Source organism: Pithys albifrons, chromosome Z (genome assembly GCF_047495875.1).
Source record: "Pithys albifrons albifrons isolate INPA30051 chromosome Z, PitAlb_v1, whole genome shotgun sequence".
In the NCBI taxonomy this organism is placed as follows: Eukaryota; Metazoa; Chordata; class Aves; order Passeriformes; family Thamnophilidae; genus Pithys; species Pithys albifrons.
The window spans coordinates 15,690,722-15,717,213 of NC_092497.1; the positions used below are offsets into that span (position 1 = coordinate 15,690,722).

General features: G+C 39.0%; 1 protein-coding gene across 4 annotated transcripts; it reads right to left on the bottom strand.

Moving 5' to 3' along the window:
* Window positions 1-205: 205 nt before the first annotated feature.
* PAIP1 (poly(A) binding protein interacting protein 1) lies at window positions 206-26,484 on the bottom strand. Of its 4 annotated transcripts, XM_071581085.1 has the most exons (13): window positions 26,341-26,484; window positions 24,926-25,042; window positions 22,954-23,005; window positions 21,404-21,585; window positions 14,541-14,729; window positions 12,540-12,652; window positions 10,191-10,302; window positions 8,882-9,007; window positions 6,042-6,148; window positions 4,537-4,654; window positions 4,349-4,403; window positions 3,659-3,752; window positions 206-1,612 (listed from the first exon to the last, which is right to left on the bottom strand). In XM_071581085.1, the coding sequence occupies exons 3-13, from the start codon at window positions 22,958-22,960 to the stop codon at window positions 1,519-1,521; spliced, it is 1,197 nt and encodes a 398-aa protein (XP_071437186.1). In that variant the 5' UTR covers window positions 22,961-23,005; window positions 24,926-25,042; window positions 26,341-26,484; the 3' UTR covers window positions 206-1,518. The 4 variants fall into 4 exon arrangements, with proteins under 4 accessions (XP_071437186.1, XP_071437185.1, XP_071437183.1 ...); XM_071581084.1 differs by lacking the exon at window positions 22,954-23,005; XM_071581082.1 differs by lacking the exons at window positions 24,926-25,042; window positions 26,341-26,484 and having other exon boundaries at window positions 22,954-24,916.
* Window positions 26,485-26,492: the final 8 nt, after the last annotated feature.

Genomic DNA, 26,492 nt, shown 5'->3' on the forward strand with positions numbered 1-26,492 from the left:
GATTTTAGTCTAAAAACTTTGAAATGCTAATACAGTCCTTGTGACTATACTGCCTTTTGATACATTTTATTGTTCCAGTGAGTACTAAATCATAATTCTCTCTGCCACTGTGTACTTTGAAGAAAATAAAAAAGGAGTGTTAGGTGAAGGAGATATAGAAGAAGGTCAAAATTCATTTTTGTTTTAAAAGAAAAAGACAAGGTAGTGAAATTGTACCAAAGGAAACAAAGCTGGTTAAGTTTTATTTTCCAAATATTCAACCTAAGTAAGTATGTTAAATAAACATCCAGAAAACAGTCAGTGCTCACTCTATTAGCAGATGCACAACTTATTTAATCAAACAAATAACAGTGAAATATTATCAGAATTATTTACATGCATATTTACAATGTGTGTTCTTAATAGAAGTAGCTAACTTCTTGGAATATTTGCATCTGTTCTTGGTAAGTTTTTCTACTCAGTCTAACCAGCAAGAGGTAACAAGAAAAAGTTCAACTGCGTTTGGCAACAAAAACAATGGAGTATCCTAGGAAAACTAACGTGATTATGTGGGATCAAAAAAAAAGAGCAGTTGGCTTCAGAAATACATGAATTTACTCCAACTACAAAATGAAATCAAAGTACATAAAATTAGAAGAATAAAGGAAGTTACAAGTGTTGCCAAAAGGTTAGACATGTTAGATACATTACTGGAAAAAAAAAGAAGAAAAAAAGAGCACTGCACATACTTTTGAGAAGCATGGGTTAAAATATAACTATATTACTGTAGTCTTGAAGAACGCAACAAATTACAGAATAGTTTTTGCTTGTAAATTTGAAAATAAGTTTATCTGAACCAAAGATCTTGAAAGCACCTCACTTCCAAAATACCGCTTGCTTTTTCACATATTAACATATAACATTTATTTCAGGGGGAAAAAAAAAATAAGTCCAGACCTCACCCATATGTGTTTTGGAAGAGGAATAAAAAATAGAAATAAACCAAACAAAAATTCTTACACAAAACAGAACTTTCACAAACCCCTTCTCATGATTGTGATCTACAAAAAAAAATTAATTTTGGACCATACACTTCTTGGGAGAGGGGGAGAAAAGAATCAAACACAACACATAATGTATATGGTAAACAGCATGAATATATCCCCAATATATACTAAAGCAAACAAGCAAGCAAATTCAGATCATTATTCTTTCCCTTTCTCATTCAAGGGAAATTTTATGGGGCAATTCCCCACTAAACTTTAATTTCAATTATAACTTCTAAATCATTTTTATTGCAGCCAAAACATTGTTCAAAAAAGATTATTCATAAAATAAACTATGATATATACACAACATTTTAAGTTACAGGGCATAAGTTTACATTTTTTGGCAGATTCTTTTAAACAAAATGGAATTCATGTAACTTTAGTATTTGAAGAAACTGAAGTTCCTCATTTTGGTAAAAATGTTTCGTATCCCCCTGTATTCTAACCATACCTAAACAGGTTCAATAAACTAACATTAATACATAACATCTCACTGTTTTCTCTTATGTTCTGATTCTAGACAGAATTTTTCATATGCTTCTTCAATTTCTGGATCCATCTCATCATCAATCTCATCAAAATACCTAAAGGAAAAAAAAAAGTCACTAAAGGTGTTTAGATACAGATTTTGAGAACCATTTGTGTAGATGTCAAGAATAAAACAAAACTTTATAAATGACATTATTTATGACTTTTTTTAAAGTGGATGAAAAAGAAAAAATGATGGGTACTAAGAAAAGAAATAAACCTCAAAGGAGTATGGATGTGTATAAAAATTCCTACAACGTTCATCATCTTTTTAGATAATCTGCTGCCCAGTTTAAGAGACAGAAATAGCTCCCAATATGATAAAAATGCAATCACGCAATCCAAGCTTCCCAAAATTTACTAATGAATCTGTACTGTTCTGTTTACAAAAAACAAAATTACCAACATATTAGTAAGGTCAATATCCTAGCTTGAGGAATATGTTTATAAAGAATCCCTGAGTTCCTGCTTGTTGATACTTAAAAGGAGGCTCCCTATTGCACCTGCATTGTATTACCTTGTAGTGTACAGTAGCTGGACTTTCAGAAAAGATCAGTCTTATTTAGGTGGCAGGAAAGACTGGATGCCACTGATTATATAAGTATTGCACACAGTGGAGATTACCACAGCGCTTCAAAATAAAGCTGGGAAGTGACAAGCATCACTTCAGCTTTCTTTCCCCCCCCCAGAATATTGGGAAGTAACCTGTGTGTTCTTTGTTTTCTCCATGTCCCACTCTAGTGTTTATAACCATAGACTAAGACACTGGAGCTGTAGCTTGAACATGATAGTGTATGTAATTCTAAACAGCCTTGAAAAAACCAAGTTAGCAGTTACTGACTCTCCAGAAGTGTGCATTCATTTCAGCTCAGTTTACTAACTTCTGTGTCTCAATTCTAAACAGGGTCATTGGCATGTCTGATGTGCACAGAAGCCACAAATGCTGTTTCACACAAAGCCTCAGCAAGCCACAGAAAACGTGTATGAAAGGGATTTTTACTTCAGTGTTGTGCATTGAAGAAGGAATCTGCACATTTATGCGTTCCTTTTTTCTTGTAGAAGTATAGGCTTCAGAAGGCAGAACCCTCACACAGAACCCTCTTCCCTGATGTCAGTAATGAGAAAGAGCTGACAGAGAATCAGCAGTCATTTGTCTAAGCTTTCCTTAAGCCTTCAACAAAGAAGGTTACAGAGTCACCTTGCTTAATGTTGACTCAGAGTGTTCTACCTGGCACTCTTTGGATTTGCTGTGGTTTTAACTGCTGTCTGCTCCAATTTGCATTTATTCTTCTAGGCTCAGAAGTTCACATGGGTCTTTTCAAACCCCTCAGTAGGAGCTTGTTGATTTTTGATGACATCTCTTACTTATCTTTCAAAGTTGCCACTCCCCATAGCTAAGTACAATCTAAGTTTTCTAATTTGCTAACAAAAATATTGATCCAGGCCTTCACTCTTATCACACAGAAATACACTACCAGAAAAGTTCTTGGGTGTCAAATCATTATCTGAAAGTCCTACCCTGTGAGTACAAAGCTCAGAGCAATTTATTTTAGACCATATTTCTTCTACTTATTTTACATATCTTTCTTAGAAACTGATGCCAGAAAAGGCAGACTACTGTTGCTTCCCCCTCTGCCATTAGGTTACTTCTCTTGCTCTACAGGAATACTGAAGAGTCCTTTAATTCCGGGGAATACTGCTTGTACTGAGGAGAGAAAGTTAATAAATTCCTCTCTTTCACAGACTGAAAATTCAGTAATTGTCTCTAGCTGGGATGTTTATGTACATCAGTCAAGTTAATTCAGTTTGCCTCACTACAAACACTTGAAAACTTGGTGCTTCATTTTGATTGCAAACTGTTTTAAATGCAAAGTATGTTTGTACATATGTAACAATCCTACTCAGTTGGATAAACAGGAAATTGATTTCAACTTGTGTGATTAAAACCCAATTTACACCCAAACACATCCACTATAGAACTAAGTAACAATTATGTTACTTAGTTTCATTTTTGCCAAGATTGGTATCCTAAGTCTGCAGTATCACAGAATCACAGTAAAAATAAATATTATTAGACGAAATCACTAAAAAAGAAAACATACAGATCTCCAGGTCCTGATAGGTCTGCTCCATTTTCTTCATAAAATGGAAACAAATCCTCTCTTTCAAGCAGCTCTTGGTATTTTTCTTGATAATCTGGCAAAGTTATAATGAGACTGAGTAACATATCAGACTAATCCTCTAAATTAATATACATCTATAAAGCTTGAAAATAGGTTATTTAATGAAACATATTAACTAAAAAAAATCTCCAACAATGATTTCCTAGGAAATGAATTGACCTCTAAGAATGATGCCTAATTTCCCACAGAACTGTAAAGGTAGTGACAGATGTCTTTACTTCAAATGAGGTCATGCCACATCATGCTCAGATTACAGATAACAAAGAAACCAAGGAAGAAAATCCCTCTTGCCATTAACAATGGACAAACAAAATAAGACTTGAATATTTCTGGCTTTCTGGAGAGACCAAGTGCTGAGCACTACTGCACAAATTCTTCTGAGCTAAATGAACTCAAATACACATTCTCCATTTCAAACATCTACCTTCTTTTACTGCAGAATAAAGCATGTGTTCCACAAAACCAGGAATTCAGAGAGAACTTTGTTTTAACTTGTATAAGTTTCAGATGTTTCAAGAACAACATCTTATGTACTTCAAAAGGCCATAAATTGAATTACAATTTTTTAAAGAAGACTGAGAAGGCATGTAAATTAAACTTGTGACATACCTGGATCTGCTGCAGTGAAAGGAACACCATCAGAAGTGTAAAATGTTGGCTCATTCTAAGAAAAAGTCATACAGAAAGTTATATGTTTTCAGAGAGACAGCCGTTTGTAATTTTGAGTAATGTGATTTTCTATGAATCAAATTAAATTAACATTAAATTAAGGAACTTAAATGTCCATGTATTCTTACCATAAAATAGTTGGGGTCATTTTCTGGGGTGGCTTCTGTATGTGGAGCTGTTCCATGAACTCTACCCCAGTTACTAGATCGCAGTTCTACTAGTTTCAGAAGCATGTGTTTCACATCTCTGAAATAAAGAAAAGCCCTACAAAAGTTAGAATGTTTTCTGCCAGGCAAAAAATTGGGCTTCTCTTACTGTGCTAATATGAGATAGTTAAATCACTCCAAAAAACGACTAGAAAGGACAAAATTTTATCCACTCTGCAGAAAATCTCGAGTTAAAAGGTGCATCTGCAAGCCTGGATACTTTGTGTCAATTATGAGATACCATCTCCACTTCCTCTGCTATTAAGTAGGGACTCATAAGGGAAAGGAAATTGTTACAGTTTTCATTGGGATACTGCACCTTGTAGCACAAGCTGGGGAACACATTCTTTTCTGATAAAAGGAAAATACTGGGAGAAGCAGGGAGATGATCTTAAAATTTTTCTTTAACCATCTATTCCAAACTCCTAACCTTGGCCCTCTTCATCATACTGCAATGTAGCCAACAGTGAGAAGTACATTAGATACTAACACCCATTTTATTCCTAAAATAAGAGAAATTGCCTTTTTCTTTTAAGCTAGTCTATAGAGTCTCATTAAAGAATACATAAATAAATTTTTTGGTTGTTTTCTCAATTGAAATGAGTTTGTTATTCTGTGTCTTTGAAGCCTCAGCTTGTGCCATCACCTTTGGTTCCTGAAGAAAAATTTTCCTCATCCTTCTTTGGGGCAGCTCTATTACAACCCAGAGGAGCTATGAGGTACCTCTGGGCCTCCCCTCCATATGGCAGGAGATCAGTGTCTGAACCCACTACAGGTTTTTAGTGAGCTTGCAAGAAGCTGAGGGTTAAACACAGCAGAATGAGATAATCTCACGCAGACAGGTGATTAGTCAACCCCTCAACCACTCATTTTTTCCCAGACTGCAGTTAGGACCTTGGTAAAAACGTATGCTCTCCAGAAGAAAAAAAAAACAAACATCAAAACAAACCCACAAAGCACATTTAATTTTGCCTCTAAATTTATAGTAATTTAGATGTATTTAATACTGCTACATATTTAATACTGTTCATATATATTTAATCATGTTAAATTCAGATTTAAAAGTATAAGCTATGATATGACCACTACTGTCTCTTTGTATATACTTGCTTTTTGACTCTAAAGCACTTATGTAAGGTTTCAAGACCTAAAAGGTTAAAAAGAGTGGAACATGCTCCTCTATTAAAAGAGAAAATACAAAAAGCCCCCCACAAACCAAAACCTGTTTACATGCCACAAAATCCACACATCTCTTCAATGGAAAGTATCTTTTCTTTTTTTTACATGGGAAATTATCCATATATCACTTTAGTTTTAAAAAATAGAAGTTTTTCAGATTTTTTTTTGATCCGTTGATTATTCTTGAAGATTTTCAAGGTGTTCTGTTTAATATAAACAAATCACTGCACATAAATTTATCTTCTCACCTGCTACAGTTTGCATCCAACACAACATTTTCAATTCTCTGAATCACTTCCTCCATATCATTCTTTCCTTTGTCTTTCCAGGCATCTTCCAAAACTGAGCCTGTCAACTAAACATAAGAGATTAGCATTTTTTTTAAAAGAAAACTAGAAAACCTTAATAAACTGTCAACTCAGGTGATTCTGGAACAATCCATGATGCTTAGATGCACTGGGTGTCTACATGAGGGCTGAAGCTCCCCATTGCCTGTAGTCTCTTTTCTAAACAGATTAAGAGACTTCATAAATAGTTTAAACTACAGACAGTAACTCTATGTCCAATGTTAATGTTTCCTACAAGGTCACAGCCACTTCTTTCAATCTTGAAATACGATTTTGAATCAACTCTTCAGTCACAGTTAACCTACTTGATTTAAGTACATACTATCATAAAGGAAACCTTATTTTTGCAGCTGATGCCACCAGCTTACATGAGAATAAGAAATAGTTTAATAAACTTTAGAAACACTTTGGTCAACTTGGCTAGCATCACACATGCCAGAGAAATTCATGTGGCTATATATAAAGGGGACCAGAGTCATCTGACCAAGCCAGACTGAACTTTAATACACAAAGTCCGTGAGGCTAAGGCTGCTGCTGAGAAAGCTTTAGCAGCAGTCAGTCTACAACTGCTATGGATGGAAGCCTTTTACTACAAGAACAGGTACCTCACTGCCCAATAATTACACAATAGGAGCTAAATAAGAAAAAAATTAGTTTGCCACGAGGACAAAAGTTAATAGCAATTCCTGATCACCCCAGCTTAAATACTACATGATCAAAAATGCTTGAAATGGCACCTGATGATACAAAGGGATAAAATCGTAAGATATGTTATGGGTTTAGCTAGGTAGACCTAAATTTAAGCTTTAGATTTCAGAATAGGCCTGGGACTGTTGACTGACTTGAGCTGGGCTGGGCTAGCTGACAGCTGACTTCTTCTAGCCAATAGTATTCCATGCCATATTTCGACATCATTTCAAAGGTAAGAGCCAGTGTGGGCGTGGCTTGGGCAGTTGCTTCGAACTGTGGTCCCAGAAGGATGCATCATGCTGTCCCAGGAGGGACAGGGAGGCTCAGGCCCAGCACAGGCTTATCATCATGTTATCTTAGGGAAGTAAAGTGTTTCTTCTTAGTCTTTCTCTCTGCTTAGGTCTGTCTCTGGAGAATTAAGTTCTCTGGAATGATTTGTAGTTAAAACAGTGAGATTTGTGTTCACGGGGGAGTGGAAAGTTATTTCTTGTTATTTCTAACTTGTGTGTGTGTTATATTGTAGTTTCCTTTAATTTTCTCATTTCTGTATAAATATATATAGTTAGCTTAAGTATAAACTAGTTTGAGTTTCTAGGGTTTTTTTTCCTTTCTCCCTTTTCTTGGTGGGGAGAGGGAAGCTGTAAAGATTCTGTGTTGGGCAGTTGGCATTTTGCCAGCTCAACCTAAGACAGATAGAAACAAGATACATTGCTCACATTAGTTTGGGATACAGTATTCTACTGTTGTCCTACCTTGATCCTAAATAATTAGCACCAGGAAGGCTAATTAAAACTAAACATTGTACAGCAAACAGGTGAAAAACATGTAACTATCACCTGTATTAAAAGGAAAACATAAGACATTTATTGCTTTAGTAGTAAAAATGAGGTTTTATGAGCTAGCCCAGTCTAGCAACATATATAGTCAACATCTGTAGATACTGTAAGACATCAGAAAACACTTCCATAACACCTTTTAGACATATCAGTGTCATAAAATAGTTTAGATCACTGTTGGGTTTTTTTCAGAATGAATGCTGTGAAGCTAAACAAATATATCAAGAATATTCACAGGAATAATGCAATCACCACCTTCACTGGAGATTGACTGAAAACCAGCACTGCAAAGCTTCCTAAATTGTGTACAGCATGTTTGAAAAGGTTCTTCAGTGGGCCTTGCCCTCAGGGAAGCACTGCCAACAATAGGACTGACCACAGTAGTGAATGTGCGCATTGTGCTCAATCTCACTCTTGCTATGAAGCAACCTGCTTAAGCATCCAAACTTCAAATGAAGGTTTTAAATTGCAAAAATCTCTCTTCCTTACTCTTTGTTTACCCTATCAAAAGAAGCTGTCAGAATTGAAATTCAAGATAAAGTCTGAGAAACCGTGGAGAGTGAGGAAGGGTACAAAATGAGGAAAAACAAACAAGCCAACTGAAAATCCTCAGAAAAATACTGTTTAGCATTTAACTTTCATTCCTAAAATAACCTGTTTTCCCACCTGTGAGTATAACAATCCTAGTGAAGATAAAAAGTTTCTCCCTGCAGGGAGGCTAAATATTTTTTAAAGAAAAAGCAAAAGAGATTTGTTTTGAAAGAGAAATAAATATATTTCTACAATAGTAATGACACAGACAAAACAGAAGAAAATAACAGATATCAAAAATCTTTTGCCACAAAACATGGTGGACACTAATGGCCTAGTGTTCTTCAGAACACAAAACATACACAAGATCCCACAATTCATCCAAGCTGGTTACAGTTTTCTCCCACAGCAAAAGCAGCAAAATAAGAACTGGAGGGACTGCTCTTTTGCACCTGGGTTTCAGTTCTGTTTCTCTTGTTTGTACACAAATGGCCTTGAATTTCATTTTACAGCATCACATTACTTTTTTTACTGGCTCAGTTAGGAATAAGAATTAATAGTTTGCTCTGCTAATGATGTTAATGCATAAACCCCCATAAATCCTCATTTGCAGTTTACCTTGCTGTTCCCAACCCTAGATGGGTTAAAAAACAATTTTTTTTTCTTTTAAAAGTTCTGTCTCACCTTTAGGAGTTTTACTGCACATATCAAATTACTGTCCACAGGATTAGAGAAGAGAGCATTTAGTAACTCCCGAAGGCCTTCTTGAAGAATTTCTGCTCGTGTTACCTGTCCCCTTGTTCCTTTAATCTGCAAAATATGTATTAAGGAAAACACATCTAAAAGACTTTGAACTTTAGAAATTTAGGCACATGTTATCTCTTGAATCAGTATTATTTGGTTTGTGATCAACACAGTTGATCTCTACAGTGGGGAAAACACACCAAATTTTGCAACCATTTTAAAGCACAAATATTCACAGAACTATAGAATGGTTTAGGTTGGAATGGACCTTAAGGATCATCTAGATCATCCCTTCCCTCAGCCTGCTGGTCTGGCTTCTTTGGATGCAGCCGAGGATGCAGTTGGCTTTCTGTGCTGTCTGCGCACATCGCTCAGTCATGTTGAGCTCCTTGTCCACCAACACCCAAAGTACTTCTCGGCAGGGCTGCTCTCAATTAATTCTTTACCCAGTCTGTATTTGTACCTCACCCAGGTGCAGGACCTTGCACTTGGCCTTGTTCACACAGGCCACTTCTCAAGTCTGTCTTGGTCCCTCTGGGGGGCATCCCTTCCCTCCAGCACATTGAAAGCAGCACACACTTGGTGTCATCCCTGAACATACTTGGAGAAATATCCTTACAATTCTGACATAACAATGCATGTCTGGCATTCTGTTTCTCTAATAAATTGCTAAGAAAAGCTACCAAATGCCTCCAAAATGGTCCACAAAATATCAAATTCCCTGAACTCCACGCTCTTTTCCACACTACATTATGTATTCTTTACAGCTGTAGTGGCTCACTTCCAGAAAGCAATCTTTATGTATTAAAAAAAACTACAGAAAATTCTTTAAAGTAAATAGTTTACTCCACAGAGTATGGTATACTCCACAAATGGACAATTTCCCCTCTTCCAAAGCCTTTGCAAATCTTCCTGTTTTCTTCTAGCAAGTGAAAAGTAGATTTCAAAGACCACTTATGAACAGAAATGGAAGCATCAGAGAATATTTTGGTGGCATGAGCACGGTATGGTCAGTTCTTTCTAAGAATGCTTACACTTTAATTTTTATACACTTCTCTTCTAATGATCTTGTCCTGTTTTTGTATACGTTACTTGAACATACACATTATCATGAAACTGTCCTAAAGTTCTTTTACTTTAGTCCCCTATGCCTTTAGAAAAACATCTCAAATTATATTCCTGTTCAGTGTTTACCTAAACACAACAAAAAAATAATAAAGAACCACATGACAGGCAGCTTTGTTCTTACCTCTAAGTTAAGGTAAAGTTCAGCTAAGAACAGCACAAAGGAATGAAATTGGGTTTTAGTAGTCTCATCACCTTTTGTAGCTTCATCTCTGTTTTCATACTCTGTTCGACACCTGCAAACATTCAAAGACAATCATATCATCTGTAGCCATTCCAACATAAGCAACATGCTACTCATTTAAAGAAGGCTCAGAACTTATGACCTGCAGAAAGACTGTTACATGCTGAATGCTGGGAAGTATTTTGTCTGAAGACAATGAAAGGCCTTCACAAAGAAATAGTAATTTGCATCCTTTTAGACAAATATGTATGTCTTTAAGCACTAAGATATCTGATACATCAAAATGAAATAATTTCTACATATTGTAAGTTGCTCTAAGACAGCTAAATAATTTATATATTAGAATATGGGTCCAGGATGTGTAACACTAATATAGGCAACCAAATGTCCACAGAAACAATGCTGATAAGTTCCCCACTTCAGGATGCAGCCCACATTGTCTTAGAGGCCTTTACACTTATTTGACAAACCCTCAGTCTCACCATTTAAAGTGACAGTGATAAACATTTCACAACACTGAGCTGAGTGCAAGGGATACTCTACAGGGAAGGGATGGCACACAGCAGGATCTTGACAGGTCTTGCGGAACTCATGAAGTTCAACAGGGCCAAGTGTGAGGTCCTACACATGGGTCAGGGCAATTCCAGGCACAAGTACAGATTTGGCAGAGAAGTGACTGAGAGCAGCCCTGTGGAGAAGGATTTGGGGGTGTTGGTTGATGAGAAGCTCAACATCACAGTACATTCTTGCAGCACAGAAAGCCGACCATGCCCCAGGCTGTATCCAAAGCAGCACGGCCAGCTGGACAGGAGATTCTGTCTCTCTGCTTTGCTCTCCTGAGACTCCAGCTGGAGTATTTCATCCAGCTCTGAGGTCACCAACATGAGCAGGACACAGACATGTTGAGCAAGTCCAGAGAGGAGCCACTAAGTTGATCACAAGGCCCAAGCCCCTTTGCTATGAAGACAGGCTGAGAGATATGGGGTTGTTTAGCCTGGAGAAGGCTTTGATGACACCTTATAGCACAATCCAGCACCTAAAAGGAGCCTACAAATGAGATGCAGACAGACTTTTCACAAGGGCATGTAGTGATTGGACAAGGGGGAACGGCTTCAAACTGACAGAGTGCAGGTTTAGATACTAGGTAGAAATTCTTTACTGTGAGATCGGTGAGAAACTGGAACAGGTAGCCCAGAGAATTCTGGATGTCCCATCCTTGGGAAGTGCTCAGGGCCAAGTTGGACAGGGTTTTGAGCAACCTAGTCTAGTGGAAGGTTCCCTGCCCATGGCAGAAGGGTTGGAACTAGAGGATTTTTAATGTTCCTTTCCAACACAAACCATTCTGTGATTCTGTAACTTAAATACAAATACAAAGGATTAAGATAATATGGCAGCAAAGTAATTTTTATAGTATTCCAATTTTATAGTATTTATGTGCCAAAAATTTATAGTATTTTTTGTGCCAAAAATACACAAGTCTACATTGCAGTCCAAAACCAAAAAACAATTGAGATAAAAGGAAAGCCAGACAAATTCTAAGGTATTGTCAATGATCATGGAACACATTAAAAAACAGTGGAGAAACAGAAATCTAAAGAGCTGAAATAAAAAATTTTCGGCAGAAACACCGTATTTCAGGCAGAAACGTTGCTGAGAAAGAGAAGACAATCCCTCTGTGGTCATATTGTTAGGTTGTTTATCTGCACACATTCTCCCTCCTCTCAATTTCATCTATATTAGCAATAAACACCTAAGTAACTTTAAATTCATGGCTACAGGGTGCTAAAATGAATGTTATCTGATGGGTTTGCTTCAAAAATCAGGACTTGGGAAATCCAACATAAAAAAGGATTTCCTTCCATGTTCAAGTAATTTTGAAAGCAATAAAAAAAGGAAAAATGAGTATTTTCAGCTTCTGCATGTCCTGGTTTTAGTTGTTGCTTCACAGTATTTACAGTACATCAAGAACTTTTTCACTTCTCATCCCACCCCACCGGTGAGGAGGCTGGGGTGGCACAAGAAGTTGAGAGGCAACACAGTCAAGACAATTGATGCCAAGTGACCACAGGGATGTTCCACCCCACTTGGCCTCATGTTCAGCATATAAACTACAGAAAAGCTGACTGGGGGATGCTGCTCAGGAACAGGCTGAATGGGTGGGTGGCTGAGTGGTGAGCAACTGCATGGTGCTTCATTTGTTTTGTATATGCTAATTCTTTAGAAAACAAAGACACTTTAGAAAGTAAGGCTTAAAACAACCTTTAATACTAATAAGGCTTAAATACTAACCTTTGAAGCAACAACTGTCGGAAATTCCCACTTTGCGGACTAATGGTTAGGTGGTGAGACAGATAGTTACACAACCGTGCTCCCATGTAGGAAAAATTTGGGACAGACGTAGCCTTACAAAATAAAAATGAAAAAATAAATTATTCACAAAAACTAATGATTAAGCTATCAGGAAATATCTTTAAAAGCTGTTTTGAAATCTCTGTTTAGTAACAGTTCATTAGACAACTGAAGAGCAGAAGATTAACGATTAATAATTACTATTTGCCACATTCATTTTCGCATCTCATCAGCAGCTCACGATGTGCATTTCAGCACTTAGAAGTTCATTATACTGTGATTTTGTGGCTCTAAGAAAACAATCACCATTAGGCCATGTATCTTCAGCTCTGCTTTTGTATTGTGACCTACAGCTAAAGAGTGTCTGAAAGTCACTTAAAAACTCTGACACAAAAAATCAACAGTGGCTTATTAAAACCCTTTTTCAAGGACACATTCTCAGGGAGCAATGTAAACCTGCTTACTTGAGATAAATTAACATCACTAAGGCAGACACATATGAACTTCAGCAATATTGTTTTGTGATAAGCCAGAAAACAAATACCTTAGCCTCTGCTCAGGGCAGAATAAGTGTAGTTGACCTATGCTTAAACACTATCCTATTCTGAGATACTACAAATCTAAAATCAGATGCTTTTGAATACTAGCATAGCTTTATGCACTAAATTCTATTTTCCACATTATTTCAGACTGGTAATACTGCTTTGTCAGATGAGGAAGGCACAGTTAACCCTAATGATGGACTTTTTTTTTTTTTAAATATACTTGTTTCTAAGTCACATTAAACATGAGTCAAGGTATTTAAAATATAAGAATTTAAAAATAGCATAAATTCAAAAGACAAGAATTTTAAATAGCATAAATTCCCTTTAGTTCTTCTAATAAAGTTATATTGAATATTTTCATCTTTTTATAAATATCCTCCATAGGTTCAAATAAAAGATGGGAAAATGATGCTGCCAAACACAGCACAAGTGATCTAACGTCTAACTAAACTGTTCTCTATTAAATGTGCATTAATTCTGTGTGATAATGAGCAACTTGAGACTCTGTAGTTCTGTACAATGCTTAATCAGTCATTCTACTTCTACAGATTCCAGATAAAGATATTCTGCAGGTATCTGCACTTGAATAAAAGTTTGCATTCACAGTAGAACTTGAAAGCAACAAACCCTTAAAAGGGTGAGACATCCAATGTAATAAATAGCAAGCAGAAGCGTGGCTTTATTCTCTGCAGTGAGCCCAAAAGACAGCAACAGCAGCTCATTTGCTAAGCAACACATACTAAGCTGTTCTTTCCAATGGCTCCCCCAATTAGCACAGAGTTCAGCTCAAGGTCTCTGTCCTCATTTCCATGGCCATCAATGGGACTGGACCTAGTTACCCTCAGATGAGCCTTCCTCTTCTCCAATTATGCTGTTCTGAAATAGGTATATTCCAAATAAAGAAGAAAGCCTGTCAATAAAGAAGCGTTTCCCAAAGGGTCATGTGTGCAGTAGGCATGAACTTATTTTTTTTAAATACCAAGGAGTTAAAAGCACTTTAGGATTGTGAAGAAAATTTTTGCAGGATAGAATAAAACTTTACAACTCTGACATTGCTTAAGAGTTTCAAATACAACTTTCTTTAATTAAGCACCATAACTTCAATTGCAGCATTTTACCCAGGAGTTACAAGTATGTAACAAAGAAACAGCAAGCTGGAGAAGTGTATCCAATCCATGTATCCCACATTTGGGCTACCATTTCAATGTATTGAGCTAACTCTTTCCCTCTAAGTTTAAGTCCAAAAGAAAAAAGTAAAAATCAAACCACTAAAATACCTACTAAAATACTACTAAACTACCCACAGTTATGTAACAAATAATTCTGGTACATGTATCTTGGACATTAGGTAGCAGAAACATAGTATCTATGTTATAAGACAGAATACACAGACTACCTGTTGATAGATGAGTTCAACAAGTTCTTGTAAAGCTTCATCCGTAGTGACACAGCCATTCAGCGCCTCAGCAAACTGCTCTATTTCGGTTTCAAAACAACCTGGTTGCTCCGTGAGGTGATTTAGGAAGTCTTGTACATATTCTGCCAAAGTCAGATAGCCATCGTATCTATCTTCAAAGGAAGAATCCTATAGAAGTGAAAAAATGTAGCAACCACCTAAAAAGAACCTTCAATGTGACTTGATTGCAAACCTGTGAATCTTATCTTCAGAAATAACAATATAGCCCCTGGTTTTGAGTCTCTGCACACTTGATTACACAGTTCACTTCAACATTTTACAGAGCACAGACCTCACTCTATGAGAAAGCTCTTGTAGTCAGATCATCTTAAGAACAAGATATTTTTACAGGTCTGCCAGCAAAACTCATCAGAAGATGGATTAAACAGAAATCAGTTTCCCAAGGTGAGTGCAAGATTAACTAACAAAGTAAGTATGTCTTTTAAGGCAGAACTATCAAACTGAGGCTTAACATCCATTCCTGATGTGCACACAAACTACTATGGCTATAAGAACTGTAGAAGGATGAAGAAGTAAAAATTTGAAACAAGGTATTTTAGCCTTACATAGTGTGTACAGTGTGCCAAAAACATGCAGAAGGGGGAGAAATGAAAGAAATTCAATAAATACAGTGTAGTGTTCCCATGTAGAAAGTCTAACCAGGAAATCTAATATTATGAAGTCAGCATATTTGCATCTCTTGGCACTAGATGAAAGATTACAAGGCATGAAATGAAACTATTTAAATAGTATTGCATTATTTTGTAGCTACTGAGGTTAAAAACCAGACAGTAATTCACTAAAGACAGGAGGGGCTGGCACAATATCCCTTTATCAATCCTTATGCTCCCACTAATGAACAGAGGAATGTTGATTTTTTTCCATTCAGAAAAGAGTATATGTAACACTATCTAAAGTCAATAATGTTACAGATTATTATAATGCTGGTAGATGAGGGGAATAGCAGAAAAAGCATACTTTGTGATGTCTCGGGCAGTAATACAGTACAAATAATTCACTTTGTCACACTACAAAAAACATTGTGAAAAGCAGCTCACAGATTTCAAAAGTGCCAGAGGAAGTCTGAAGAGGAGCTGCTAAAAAGTGACCTACAATCCAAGATGTAAGAGTAACAACTAATGTCAGAATTCTCAACTGATCTACTATTTAAAAGTGTTTAAATGTATCTAAAAAGACTGAGCTAAAATGACAAAATACTTTTTCTTAACTTAATGTACATAAATATACTGACAACGCTTATAAGTATATTCACCTTCTCTCCACTACCACTCCCTTAATGAGGGATTTTCATTTACATTGTTTTTAAAAGCCTCCATCTCTCCTCTACTGTGAAGCAACAAGGACCTGTGAAAATTTTTTCCTGCGTACGAGCTGTAAGAAAGACAGATATCCATTGCTGAAAATCAAGTACTGATGTTAATTTTATGACTTGCGAAGAAAGTGTGGGGAAAAAAAGCATGTGGGGGACACACCAGTGTAACAACAGTAAAACTAGAACGATTTCCTGTGATGTTTAATTACGCAGAATATTTGCCCAGTTAATAATACTAAAGACTAAGTAATTAATGCTGCCCATCAGAAATAGAAAAAAAAAAGGGTTTATGGAAATAATGGCAAATGCAACAGCATTCAGCCTGAACTGAGCTGAGGACTGAAGTACAGAAACTTTGGAGGTCCTTTTCAATCTAAAGTATTCCATGATTCTAATGGCTTAGAGCTTATAAAGCCAAAAAGTAAAGGCTAACAGGCCTATGTGTGACTTGCAAAATACTTTGTTTTGCTAAAGGAGATCAGCCTTTACAAGGCAATTTCAAATAGTCCAGTAAGAGTTCTGTACAATGAACTTAAAAACTATTTTGTTCCACAGACTATTACATTATTGTAGCTACTACAGCTTAATCATATACAGCTGAACTAGCATCTCTCCAAACAACCTGTTTGAAAACTCTCCAGCCAGGCTGCAGAGCATGCAACTGTTGTACCTAATAAAAGAAGCTGCTTTCTGACAGCCCCTAGATTGCTATGAGATCCTCATCAGCAAAGAGGAAGGGATCTTTCCTCTCATACTAACTTGGTAAGAATTCAGCCTTGAAGAATATAAGAGATCCCGATATCACTGGGTATACTGCTGTCCCTGTATACTCCTACTTCCATTTTGTAATTATTAAGCAAAACACAGAGGCTAAATTCTGTGTCACATTCATCTATCTCTACTAATTATGCAACTCCAAAAGTAGTCTTGGTTTAAGTAATTGTGCCAGGGAACTGAACAAATGGGAGAGAAAAATGAGTAATTCAAATATTATAATAAAGTTGTACACATTGCTAAATTACTTATACCTGATACTTTAAAAACTAGATTTACTTCAGTAACTTCTACACACAAACTACTTGCATTTCTCACTGGCAGATTTAAAGATTTAACATAATAGCACCATCAGCTCAAGGAAAATAAAGGAAATGGCTCTCAGTTAGTGACTTACTGAGCCACTTGGAGCCTCACAAGTCTATGGGGACAGATGGGATGCATCCTAGGGTGAGAAGGCATTTGGAGGAAGAGCTTGCCAAGCCGCTCTCCATCATCTTCCAACAATCTTGGCTCTCTGGGGAGGTCCCAAATGATTGGAGGTTGGCCAATGTCACAGCAATCCACAAAAAGGGCTGCAAGCAGGACCCTGGCAACTACAGGCCTGTCAGCCTGACCTCCACGCCTGGCAGGGTTATGGAGCAGATCATCCTGAGTGCAATCACACAGCACCTTCAGGATGGGCAAGGCATTAGATCCAGTCAGCTTGAGCTTAGGAGGGACAGGTCCTGTCTGACCAACTTGATCTCCTTTTATGATCAGGTGACCCTCCTGGTGGATGAGGGGAAGGCTGTGGATGTGGTCTATCTGGACTTCAGCAAGGCCTTTGACACTGTCTCCCATAATATACTCCTGGAAAAGCTGGTAGCCCATGGCTTGGACAAGTGTGTACCCTCTGCTGGGTTAGGAGCTGGCTAGAGGGCCAGGCCCAGAGAGTGCTGGTGAATGGAGCTGCATCCAGCTGGCAGCCGGTCACCAGTGGTGTTCCCCAGGGGTCTGTGTTGGGTCCAGTCCTGTTTAACATCTTTATTGATGATTTAGATGAGGGGATTGAGACCATCATCAGCAAATTTACTGATGGCACCAAATTGGGATGGAGTGTCGACCTGCTGGAAACCAGGAGGGCTCTGCAGAGGGATCTGGATAGACTTGAGAGATGGGCTGATTCCAATGGGATGAAGTTCAATAAGGCCAAATGCTTTGGCCACAACAACCCCATGCAGTGCTACAGGCTGGGCACAGAGTGGCTGGAAAGCAGCCAGGCAGAAAGTGACCTGGGGGTACTACTTGACAGGAAGCTCAACATGAGCCAACAGTGTGCCCAAGGTGGCCAAGAAGGTCAATGGGATCCTGGCCTGTATCAAAAATAGCGTGACCAGCAGGACCAGGGAAGTGATCCTTCCCCTGTACTCTGTGTTGGTGAGGCCACACCTTGAGTGCTGTGTTCAGTTCTGGGTCCCTCAGTTCAGAAATGATATTGAAGTGCTGGAGAGGGTCCAGAGAAGAGCAACAAGGCTGGTGAAGGGACTGGAGCATAAGCCCTATGGGGAGAGGCTGAGGGAGCTGGGGTTGTTTAGCCTGGAGAAGAGAAGGCTCAGGGGATACCTCATCTCACTCTACAACTGCTTGAAAGGGGGTTGTAGCCAGGTGGGGACTGGCCTCTTCTTCCAGGCAACCAGCAGTAGAACAAGAGGGCACAGGCTTAAGCTCTGTCAGGGCAGGTTTCAAGTGGATATTAGAAAGACATTCTTTACAGAGAGAACATTCAGGCATTGGAATGGGCTGCCCAGAGAGGTGGTAGATTCTCCATCACTGGAGGTTTTTATATGAGACTGGATGTGGCACTTTTAGTGCCATGTTCTAGTAATCATAGTAGTGTTGGATCAAAGGTTGGACTTGATCTTAGAGGTCTCCTTCAACCCAGTTCATTCTATGAATATTTTCAACAGCAGTTACAGTTGGCTAGAAGAAACCTGTAAGATTACACATTCATTACAAATTTATGATTCAAAGCCATGAAAGCCAAACAGAAATTTTCCATTAACTTCATTAATTTCTCTATCAAGCTGGTGCTAATTCTTCTCCCTAATGTTTGAGAGCTATAGGGTGGAATCCTGAATCCTTCACAACAGAAGAGGCAATTAAAATGCCAAATGCTACACTTGCCTCTCTTCCACTAAGTATCACTTTATGAGTTTACAGACATAAGAATAGAAGACTAAACAGGTACTAAAACTTCTCTGATCTACATAAAGATAAAACAGTTTATAGAAAACATTCATCAGCCAAATCTACTCTTGGACTCTGTTTCTCTGCATGTGCTGACTGCCATTTTCTGCCATCTCGTAAATTTACATTTTCACTTTGGAACTCAGTCACTAATCATTGATTTGATTTCTCTTTAGACTTAGAAACAAGCCTTTCGTCTCTTCCAAGTTTATAAAGTTATGCAAACTCAAGTACTAAGACTGTTGCACATACAAAATGGCCCATGCATGCTGAATGAGGTTAAGTGGTATTCTTGTGCTTGGCCTTCTTTCGCAAATTAGCTGAAGTTAAAAAAAAAAAAGGCAGCAGGAGGGAAGGATTGCGGAATCCTAAAACAATAAAAATCTCACTTCTCAAATGATGAAGTGAGAACATCATTATGCCCTTCTGATGGAGCGACAGCTGCACCAATACTATACAGCCATTCCAGAGAACTATTCTGACACATCTATACCAGCAATCCAAACCTACCTCTAGTCTACTGCAGACATCTACAATTTCTGATGTGCTGGACCATGTATACAAACACAGAATTCCACAGAAGCCTTTCTCCAAAGACTGGTAAAGTTTTTCTGAAAGTTCTAGTAAGCATTATATGTGGTACCCCTTAAACTATTTCCATGGGTTATTGATGGTTTTGAGTATCATAACCCAGGGGAAATAAGTGATCTAATAATCAAATGTTATACGGACACACATGATCATTATAATAATGTACAATCAAACAAGAAATCAACACTTCCTAAAGCAATAAATGTTTAATAGCAAAACTACTGTGTCTTTCATAAAAGAAATACAAGTTTTCAGATCTAAAAATACAAGGAATTTCATAAATGAAAGCTAACATGTACTAATTTTAAGTCATAGAGAAAGAAGTTTCTCAAAACTTTGTCTTGATTCAAATTTTAAAACTCATGGTCAAAATCTTTGTAATAGTAAAGTGTGTTAAAATTTTCAGTTTATGAAATTAATTCAGTCATTGAAGTAAAAAAATCCCTCACTTTATAATAGTGAAGGATGAAAGTCTGAAATACCACTGTTTTATGCTTAGTGTGGTCTGATTAAAGCCCCTGCAACATACTTCCAAATAAACATTCTAGGTTTTGCTAACATTTTAAGAGGTATTTTTATTAATAGATGAGTCACATTCATAGCATATTCCAACAGCATAGCAACCAGGAACTCCCACATGCTCATGTGTTTTTGCAAAACAGCTGAAAAGCAACATTGTTGGCCTCAAAACTTTGTCATTTTAAGAGTGCACTGTGTAAGCCATTCAAAATGGCTTTTTTTTTCAGTCTTGAACATGATATACTTGATTTACAGAAACCATGTAACCCCTACTGGGGCAAAGTAGTTCTTTTCCCCCTAGATTCACAGAAGCAGGTTCACATTGACATTTTGTTAACAGTTCTATATTGGCTGTGGGCTTGTACTATTTAGGAAAGTAATTATATTCAGTAGGCCGGCCAAGCTGGTAACATTAAGGTAACATCAATTTGTTTTGGTGAGAATAAGACTTCAAAACACCAACCAACCATATTTACCATTCAAATAAAGTATTCTTCTACGAGTTATTAAAGAATTTATTTGCTTCAGCAACCTTTTTTATCTCTTTATTGTATTTGTAATAGTTGCCACCTGTTTAAACATAGTAGCAGAGCCTGATTGCTAAGGTAACAAAACAATATCCCAAGAATTCACACAGATCTTCCCTGAAGTAAAACTACTGAAGCAGTAACATGAAAGACAATGTAGTAGAAAATAAAAGCACCAACTTCTACTACATGATGGATCTACAATATTGATGTGAGATCATTTTAAGTCTAGCGGGAAATGCATTTCTTATTATGTGTGTGTGTGTAAGTAACTGCTAATAATGAGTGTAACTCTATTATTTTGTCCTTTGCTTCATACAATACCACAGAAGGAATTAAAAGACACATGATGGTACATTGACTTAGGCAGTCATGACAAATCATACCTGTGGCACAGGAAATTCAGGAAAGGCAAAGCTAAAGCTCAAGCTTTCTCCCACACTTTCTTCAAAAACCTGTGAACTCTGCATAAAAATGCAGTTAAGCTTTTACTGAAAATGCAGTGTAAATGTCACTACAACAGAGGCTGTCACCAAAGAACCAGCTGTAAGAGATGTAACCAATGCTTGTTGTAGTCAACAAGGACTGTGGTTACCTGCAGCAAGCTTTGGCAAAATATCCCACACTAAAAGCTCTCATGTACATCATTATATTCACCCGTTACCATTTACATTTCTGGCTGTGACTCTGGATGTTATTATCAGAACTTTTGCTATCTCTTCAGCAAATACAGAATTCAAATTATCTGATATAAAAGATCTCAAGAAAACATTGTTAATTTGAATATAAGCAAATGGGTCCATACTGAGGAAACAAACTAAAGCACTCACCGGGAAATTCTGACTGAAATTCTGGTTGTATCCTGATGGATAAAATTCAGGCGCTTTAACAGACAACTTTGATGTTACCACAGGAGCCACAGCCAACTGAGGTTCAGCCATTTCTGCTCCAGAATCAAGAACTGAAACTTTATCTTCTCTCCGAGATGGAATTCCTGTCTTTTGCAGATGTTCTGAAAAAATTTTGTTAATACCTTATCTTAGAAATCACTAAACTAGTATATATTCATACAAACACAGAATATCTTTCTTTTTTACTTTAAATATAATTTTACTATAAATATACTTTCAAGTTTACTTTAAATACATAATTTTTATTATTTCTCTTAAATATGGATACAGTTTGCATTTGAGCACACTCTAGATATCTTACTATGTGACAAAAAGTAAACACAATATTCATGTGAAGGGAACAAAAAAAAAAGGAAGAATGAAAAAAAAGCTCTCCTCTCCTTGGAAAACGTGGTTTATTAAAAAGCTAACCTAAGAAACTAGTAAATCTGCTTATGGTATGTTTGCTCATCCTGTGATTTTTCATACATTTCAGATACAAATGCAAGACTTTGGAAGGTCAATAAAAGAAAGATGCCACTAATTTTCAGAAACACTTACTTTTAACAAAGTGCTCAGAGACATTTAGTTATCATGTTTCTCATACACCATTTGCAAAATATCCAGTTTAAGGTGTTTTTAAAATGCTATTTTCAAAGCATATCTTTAGAGATTAGCTCACAAGTTTATTGCAAACAACCTGATACCTACCTGAAAAAGCTAACCAACAAACAGTGTTTTGTGTTACAGTTGGGTTGGGTTTATTGTTTTTGCAAACCATTGGCTTGGAGTTCCTCAACAGGGGGAAGGCTGAGACCATCTGTGGTTGGATTAACAGATGGATAAAAAGAACACTCAGATGTGGGAGCACAGAGAATGTTGTGAGCACCTGCAATACCTCACACCTTTACCTGGGTCAGGGCCATAACCAGTGTCCTGGTTTCAGCCGGGAGAGACTTCGTTTTCTTCCTAGTAGCTGGTACAATGCTAGATTTTGGATTCTGTATGAGCATAACGTTGATATTTTGGCTACTGCTAAACAATGCATACTCTAAACCAAGGACTTTTTAGTTTCCAGCGCTCCGAGAGTAAGGTGCACAAGAAGCCGGGAGGCAGCGCAGTCCATATGCTGCCCCGAACCGTCCAAGGGGACAGCAGAGTGTGGTGTTCAGTACCCAAACTGGGGAAGCCGTCCCGGGGCCGCAGCCGCTGCTGGGGCCAGGCTAGGCACCGGCCAGCAGGTGGTGAGTACCTGTGCTGTGTACCACCTGTTTCTCTTTGGTTACATTCTCCGCACCCCTCCCGAAACACCCGGCTGCCCCCCGGCTGCCCAGGGCTCCCCACGCTGCCCCGGCCTTGGCGCGGTGCCGGCTCGGGCAGGAGGCACCGGACCCCCCTCCCGCGGGCAGTGACGGCCCCCCGCGCCGCTCAGCGCCGGGAGGGGCCGGGCAGGTGCCCAGGAGAAGGAAGGGTGGGAGGGTGGTCCCTACCTGCCATCCCGGTGCCCAGCGGCGCCGTCTTCGGAGGCCGCAATGGTTCCTGCTGCGGGAAGAGGCCGCCCGCTTGGTGCTGCTGCTCCTCGGCCGAGCCCGAGCCGCGGGCAGCGCTGCTCCCGGGACGGGAGCGGGCGCGGCCGCTCTCCGGCGAGCCCCCTCCCCGGCCCGGGCCCCGGCCAGCACCGAGCGCTCTCTCGCAACTCTCCGACATGCTGAGGCCAGCGGCCTGGGCGCTCATGGGAGGGAGGAGCGGAGCGGGGCGGGCGGCCCGCGGGGGGCGGGCGAAGCGCGGGCCCGCCCCAGGCCCGCCCGGCCTCTGCACTTTCGTTTTGGTCCCCGCGGAGCGATGGGCGCGCCCGGCGCCGCCTGCCGCTGACCCGCACCCTGCAATCGACGCTGCCAAAGCCACCATGAACCCGCGGCACCTGCAATCAGCGCTACCAAAGCCGCGGTGTGCTCTGGCATCGCGTCCCCGCGGGGAAATCGGGGCGAGGTGGCCGGAGCGGGGCCAAGGCTTCGGCTACAGCAGCAGAGCTGTAGCCACAGGTGCATCACGCCACGCTGTGCACACACAGCTGCTTCCACCAGAAAGGGGTGGGAAAGCTGCGGGTGAAATTCTAAATGTAACCCGATGAAGTTAAGCCTCCAACATGACCATATTACTGTATGGTTAGGGCTACTTAATATAAATGTATTTGTTCAGAACAGTCTATTTTCGTGTATAATTTATGTATGATGTGATAACAAACGCTCTTCTGAATTTTTAAAAACACCTTTCATGCCAATAGAAACAGACTGAAGAAGGTGGTACATGTAACACATTTTCTATTATTGCATTTACTGTGAATGATTCAACTCACAAGCCCATTTACAATATAATTCTTCTATTTTTGTTTGCTTTCAGTACAGAGTGTTGCTCTATTTGTTTTGTAAACTCCAGATCACAATGTCCTTTCAAGATGAGGAGGGCAAATGTGATTTGGGGTGCCCCAAATACACCTCATCTAATCTTGCTGGCAGTGCTTGTGTTTTGTCTCCCTGAACAGTCTAATTTGTGCTGACCTTGCCACCTGTTCTTGTCACAGACCAAGTCAAAAACTTGTTGGTATTGGTTCAAACTCTGTTCACCATTCATGAGAGAATGAAAAAATAGGCAAGTATGTATGCAACATTAATTAAAAAGTCAGAATAGCAGTGTCTGGTATTTAAAAGAAGAAATCCAATTGGATTGTAAAATGCTGCCTTTAGAAGTCATGTTTCTACAGTTTACTGTTACATGTTACCATTTTCAATCATTAACAGGGGGAGGGGTAGAATGTAAAGTTTTTTTTACTTCCCCAAGGCATGAATTGGACTGATTTTGGTGATATAAAAACATGGCCAACCATTAAAAGTCACACAAATTAAAATTAATGATGATCATGGGAAGACTGTTCCTAGGCAACCCTTTCTGAAAGTAAAGAATGGTAAAATAACATATGTATACTCTGTAACCGTCATGAAAGCCAATTCAGCAGGTTTTGTCTGAGTCCTGTGTAAACAATTATGACAACTAATTTAAGCAGTATTACCAATCCTTTAAGGATCACAAATTAGCTATTAAAATATCTATATTAAAAATATTCAGTGTTCTCATGTTATTTCAGCTCTAGTTTAAAGTCTATATTATGACCTCTGTCCACACCTGTAGACTTTACCTTACCAGGAGGAGAATGAAAAGCCTGTAATAATGTGAAAAAGAAAGATGAAATTCTGCATTGTTAAAAACTGGGATCACTCTTCAATATGCCAATCTTTTAAAAAGGCGAATTTCGCTCTTTAAGGTATATATCTATGAAGAATTAAATGTCTGAGGTTATCATTATTGACCAGAAAACTTTTCAGCTTTAGTCATAAGTGTGAATTCTTTTCACTTAACAGATATTCTCTATTATCGTAATTTAAGGACTTTTTGTCAGCAACTTACTATTTAGAGTGGCGTGTGATCCCAAATCCATGTTTTTCTTACAGATGCACTACTGAAGTTTGCATGAGAGCAGTTGTGTTTGTTTGGAGCTCAATTTCTCCTCCCTAATGTAGACACCTAAAACAAAATTAAGAAAAATAATCAGGCAGTTAATTCCAAAATTACAATCCCCGAATACTATGTACAACAGTAAATTCCTTTAGACAGCCTAAAATTCTGCTTGGAATGTTTTGTCTCAGTAACTGAAGTCCTGTCGATTACTTCAAGCCTCTGAGACCAAACACTTGAGATTGCTAAACTAGCAAGACATACCCTAAGCACCCAATGACTTTATTAAACCTTTCACCAAAGCCAGTTACGACCACTTCAAAGTATCCACTAGGAGTTACACACTTTGTCCTAAGTGTCTTACCTAGTAGTCTCAAACAGTTCAGAACCAACACTGTACACGCATTTGGTGCCTAGTGCTGAGAAACCACACACTGCAACCTTGTAACTATTTAGAGCACAGGACGTTTTAACTGCTCGGATATTTTTTTTTTTACATGCTGATAACATACTTTGAATTGGGTGGGGCGGGGGGCAGGGGAAAGCAGAGGGCTGATTCCAGCTTTTAAAATAGAATTTATAATTAATAGCTAAATTATGCCCTATCATAATGATGAGGCATGTTGTTGGACTGGTGTTTATTAAGCCCAAAACATACAGCACAGGCATAAGGCATACCTCTAAATGGAATCTAAACTTAAAAGCACAGTAGTGATCATCTAGTAGTAGAGTATCATAATAATTACCCTCAGAGAGTCAGGCTTTCAGAGCTTCACTTCTAGTCCCATCTCACCAGTCAAGAGCCTGGAAGCTGTATGACACCTCTGGCAACATGTATTTTGCATGGCATTTACACAGAAAAGGAAAAACACGCCTAACTCGCGCGTGGAAACCACAGATCGCGGGAAGTCAGATAACACCCGCAGGATCGTGTGAAGTTAAGACAACATCTGCAGGCGATGGGCAGCCTGGACAGGTGTGTGCAGGAACTGCCTCTCCAGCCACGTGTTCTCTTCATCCAGCCATGCATCACTGGCACAGTTACAGAATCACAGTATCATTTTACAGGCTGGAACAAAACTCTGGGATCATGAGTTCAACCTGTGACCGAACGTCACCACGCCAACGAGTGCCACATCCAGTCCTTCCCTGAACACTTTCAGGGACAGTGACCCCCACCTCGCTGGGCAGCCCATTACGGTATCTTATCACCCCTTCTGCGACGAAATTCTTCCCGACGCCCAAAGCTGCCACAGTTCCTCATTTCCCGTCACCCTCCGCACCCTATCTACCGTTCCAAGTCCAACACCTCGCTGCTTTACCACGCATTTGTAAGAAGTAACAGTAACGAAGAGGACACCACCTACGTGCTGTGGGTTAGTCCCACTTCCAGCACGAGTCTCTTCGCCAGCCCCGACGCGCTCCCGCACACGCGGCACAGCCGCCGCTCGGCCAGGCCGCGGGACCACGCGCGCCGCCCCGCACCCTCCGCCGTGACGCGGTCGCCACAGTCCTTCCG

What these genes read in the sequence shown, in the direction of transcription:
- PAIP1 (XM_071581082.1), bottom strand. Translation starts at nt 23,371, where the DNA reads ATGGTGGCTTTGGCAGCGTCGATTGCAGGGTGCGGGTCAGCGGCAGGC. An exon ending in GCTGGGCACCGGGATGGCAG is followed by an intron (nt 21,586 to 22,953) that starts GTAGGGACCACC and finishes AAATTTTTTCAG; the next exon opens with AACATCTGCAAAAGACAGGA. An exon ending in ATGACCCCAACTATTTTATG is followed by an intron (nt 4,404 to 4,536) that starts GTAAGAATACAT and finishes ACTTTTTCTTAG; the next exon opens with AATGAGCCAACATTTTACAC.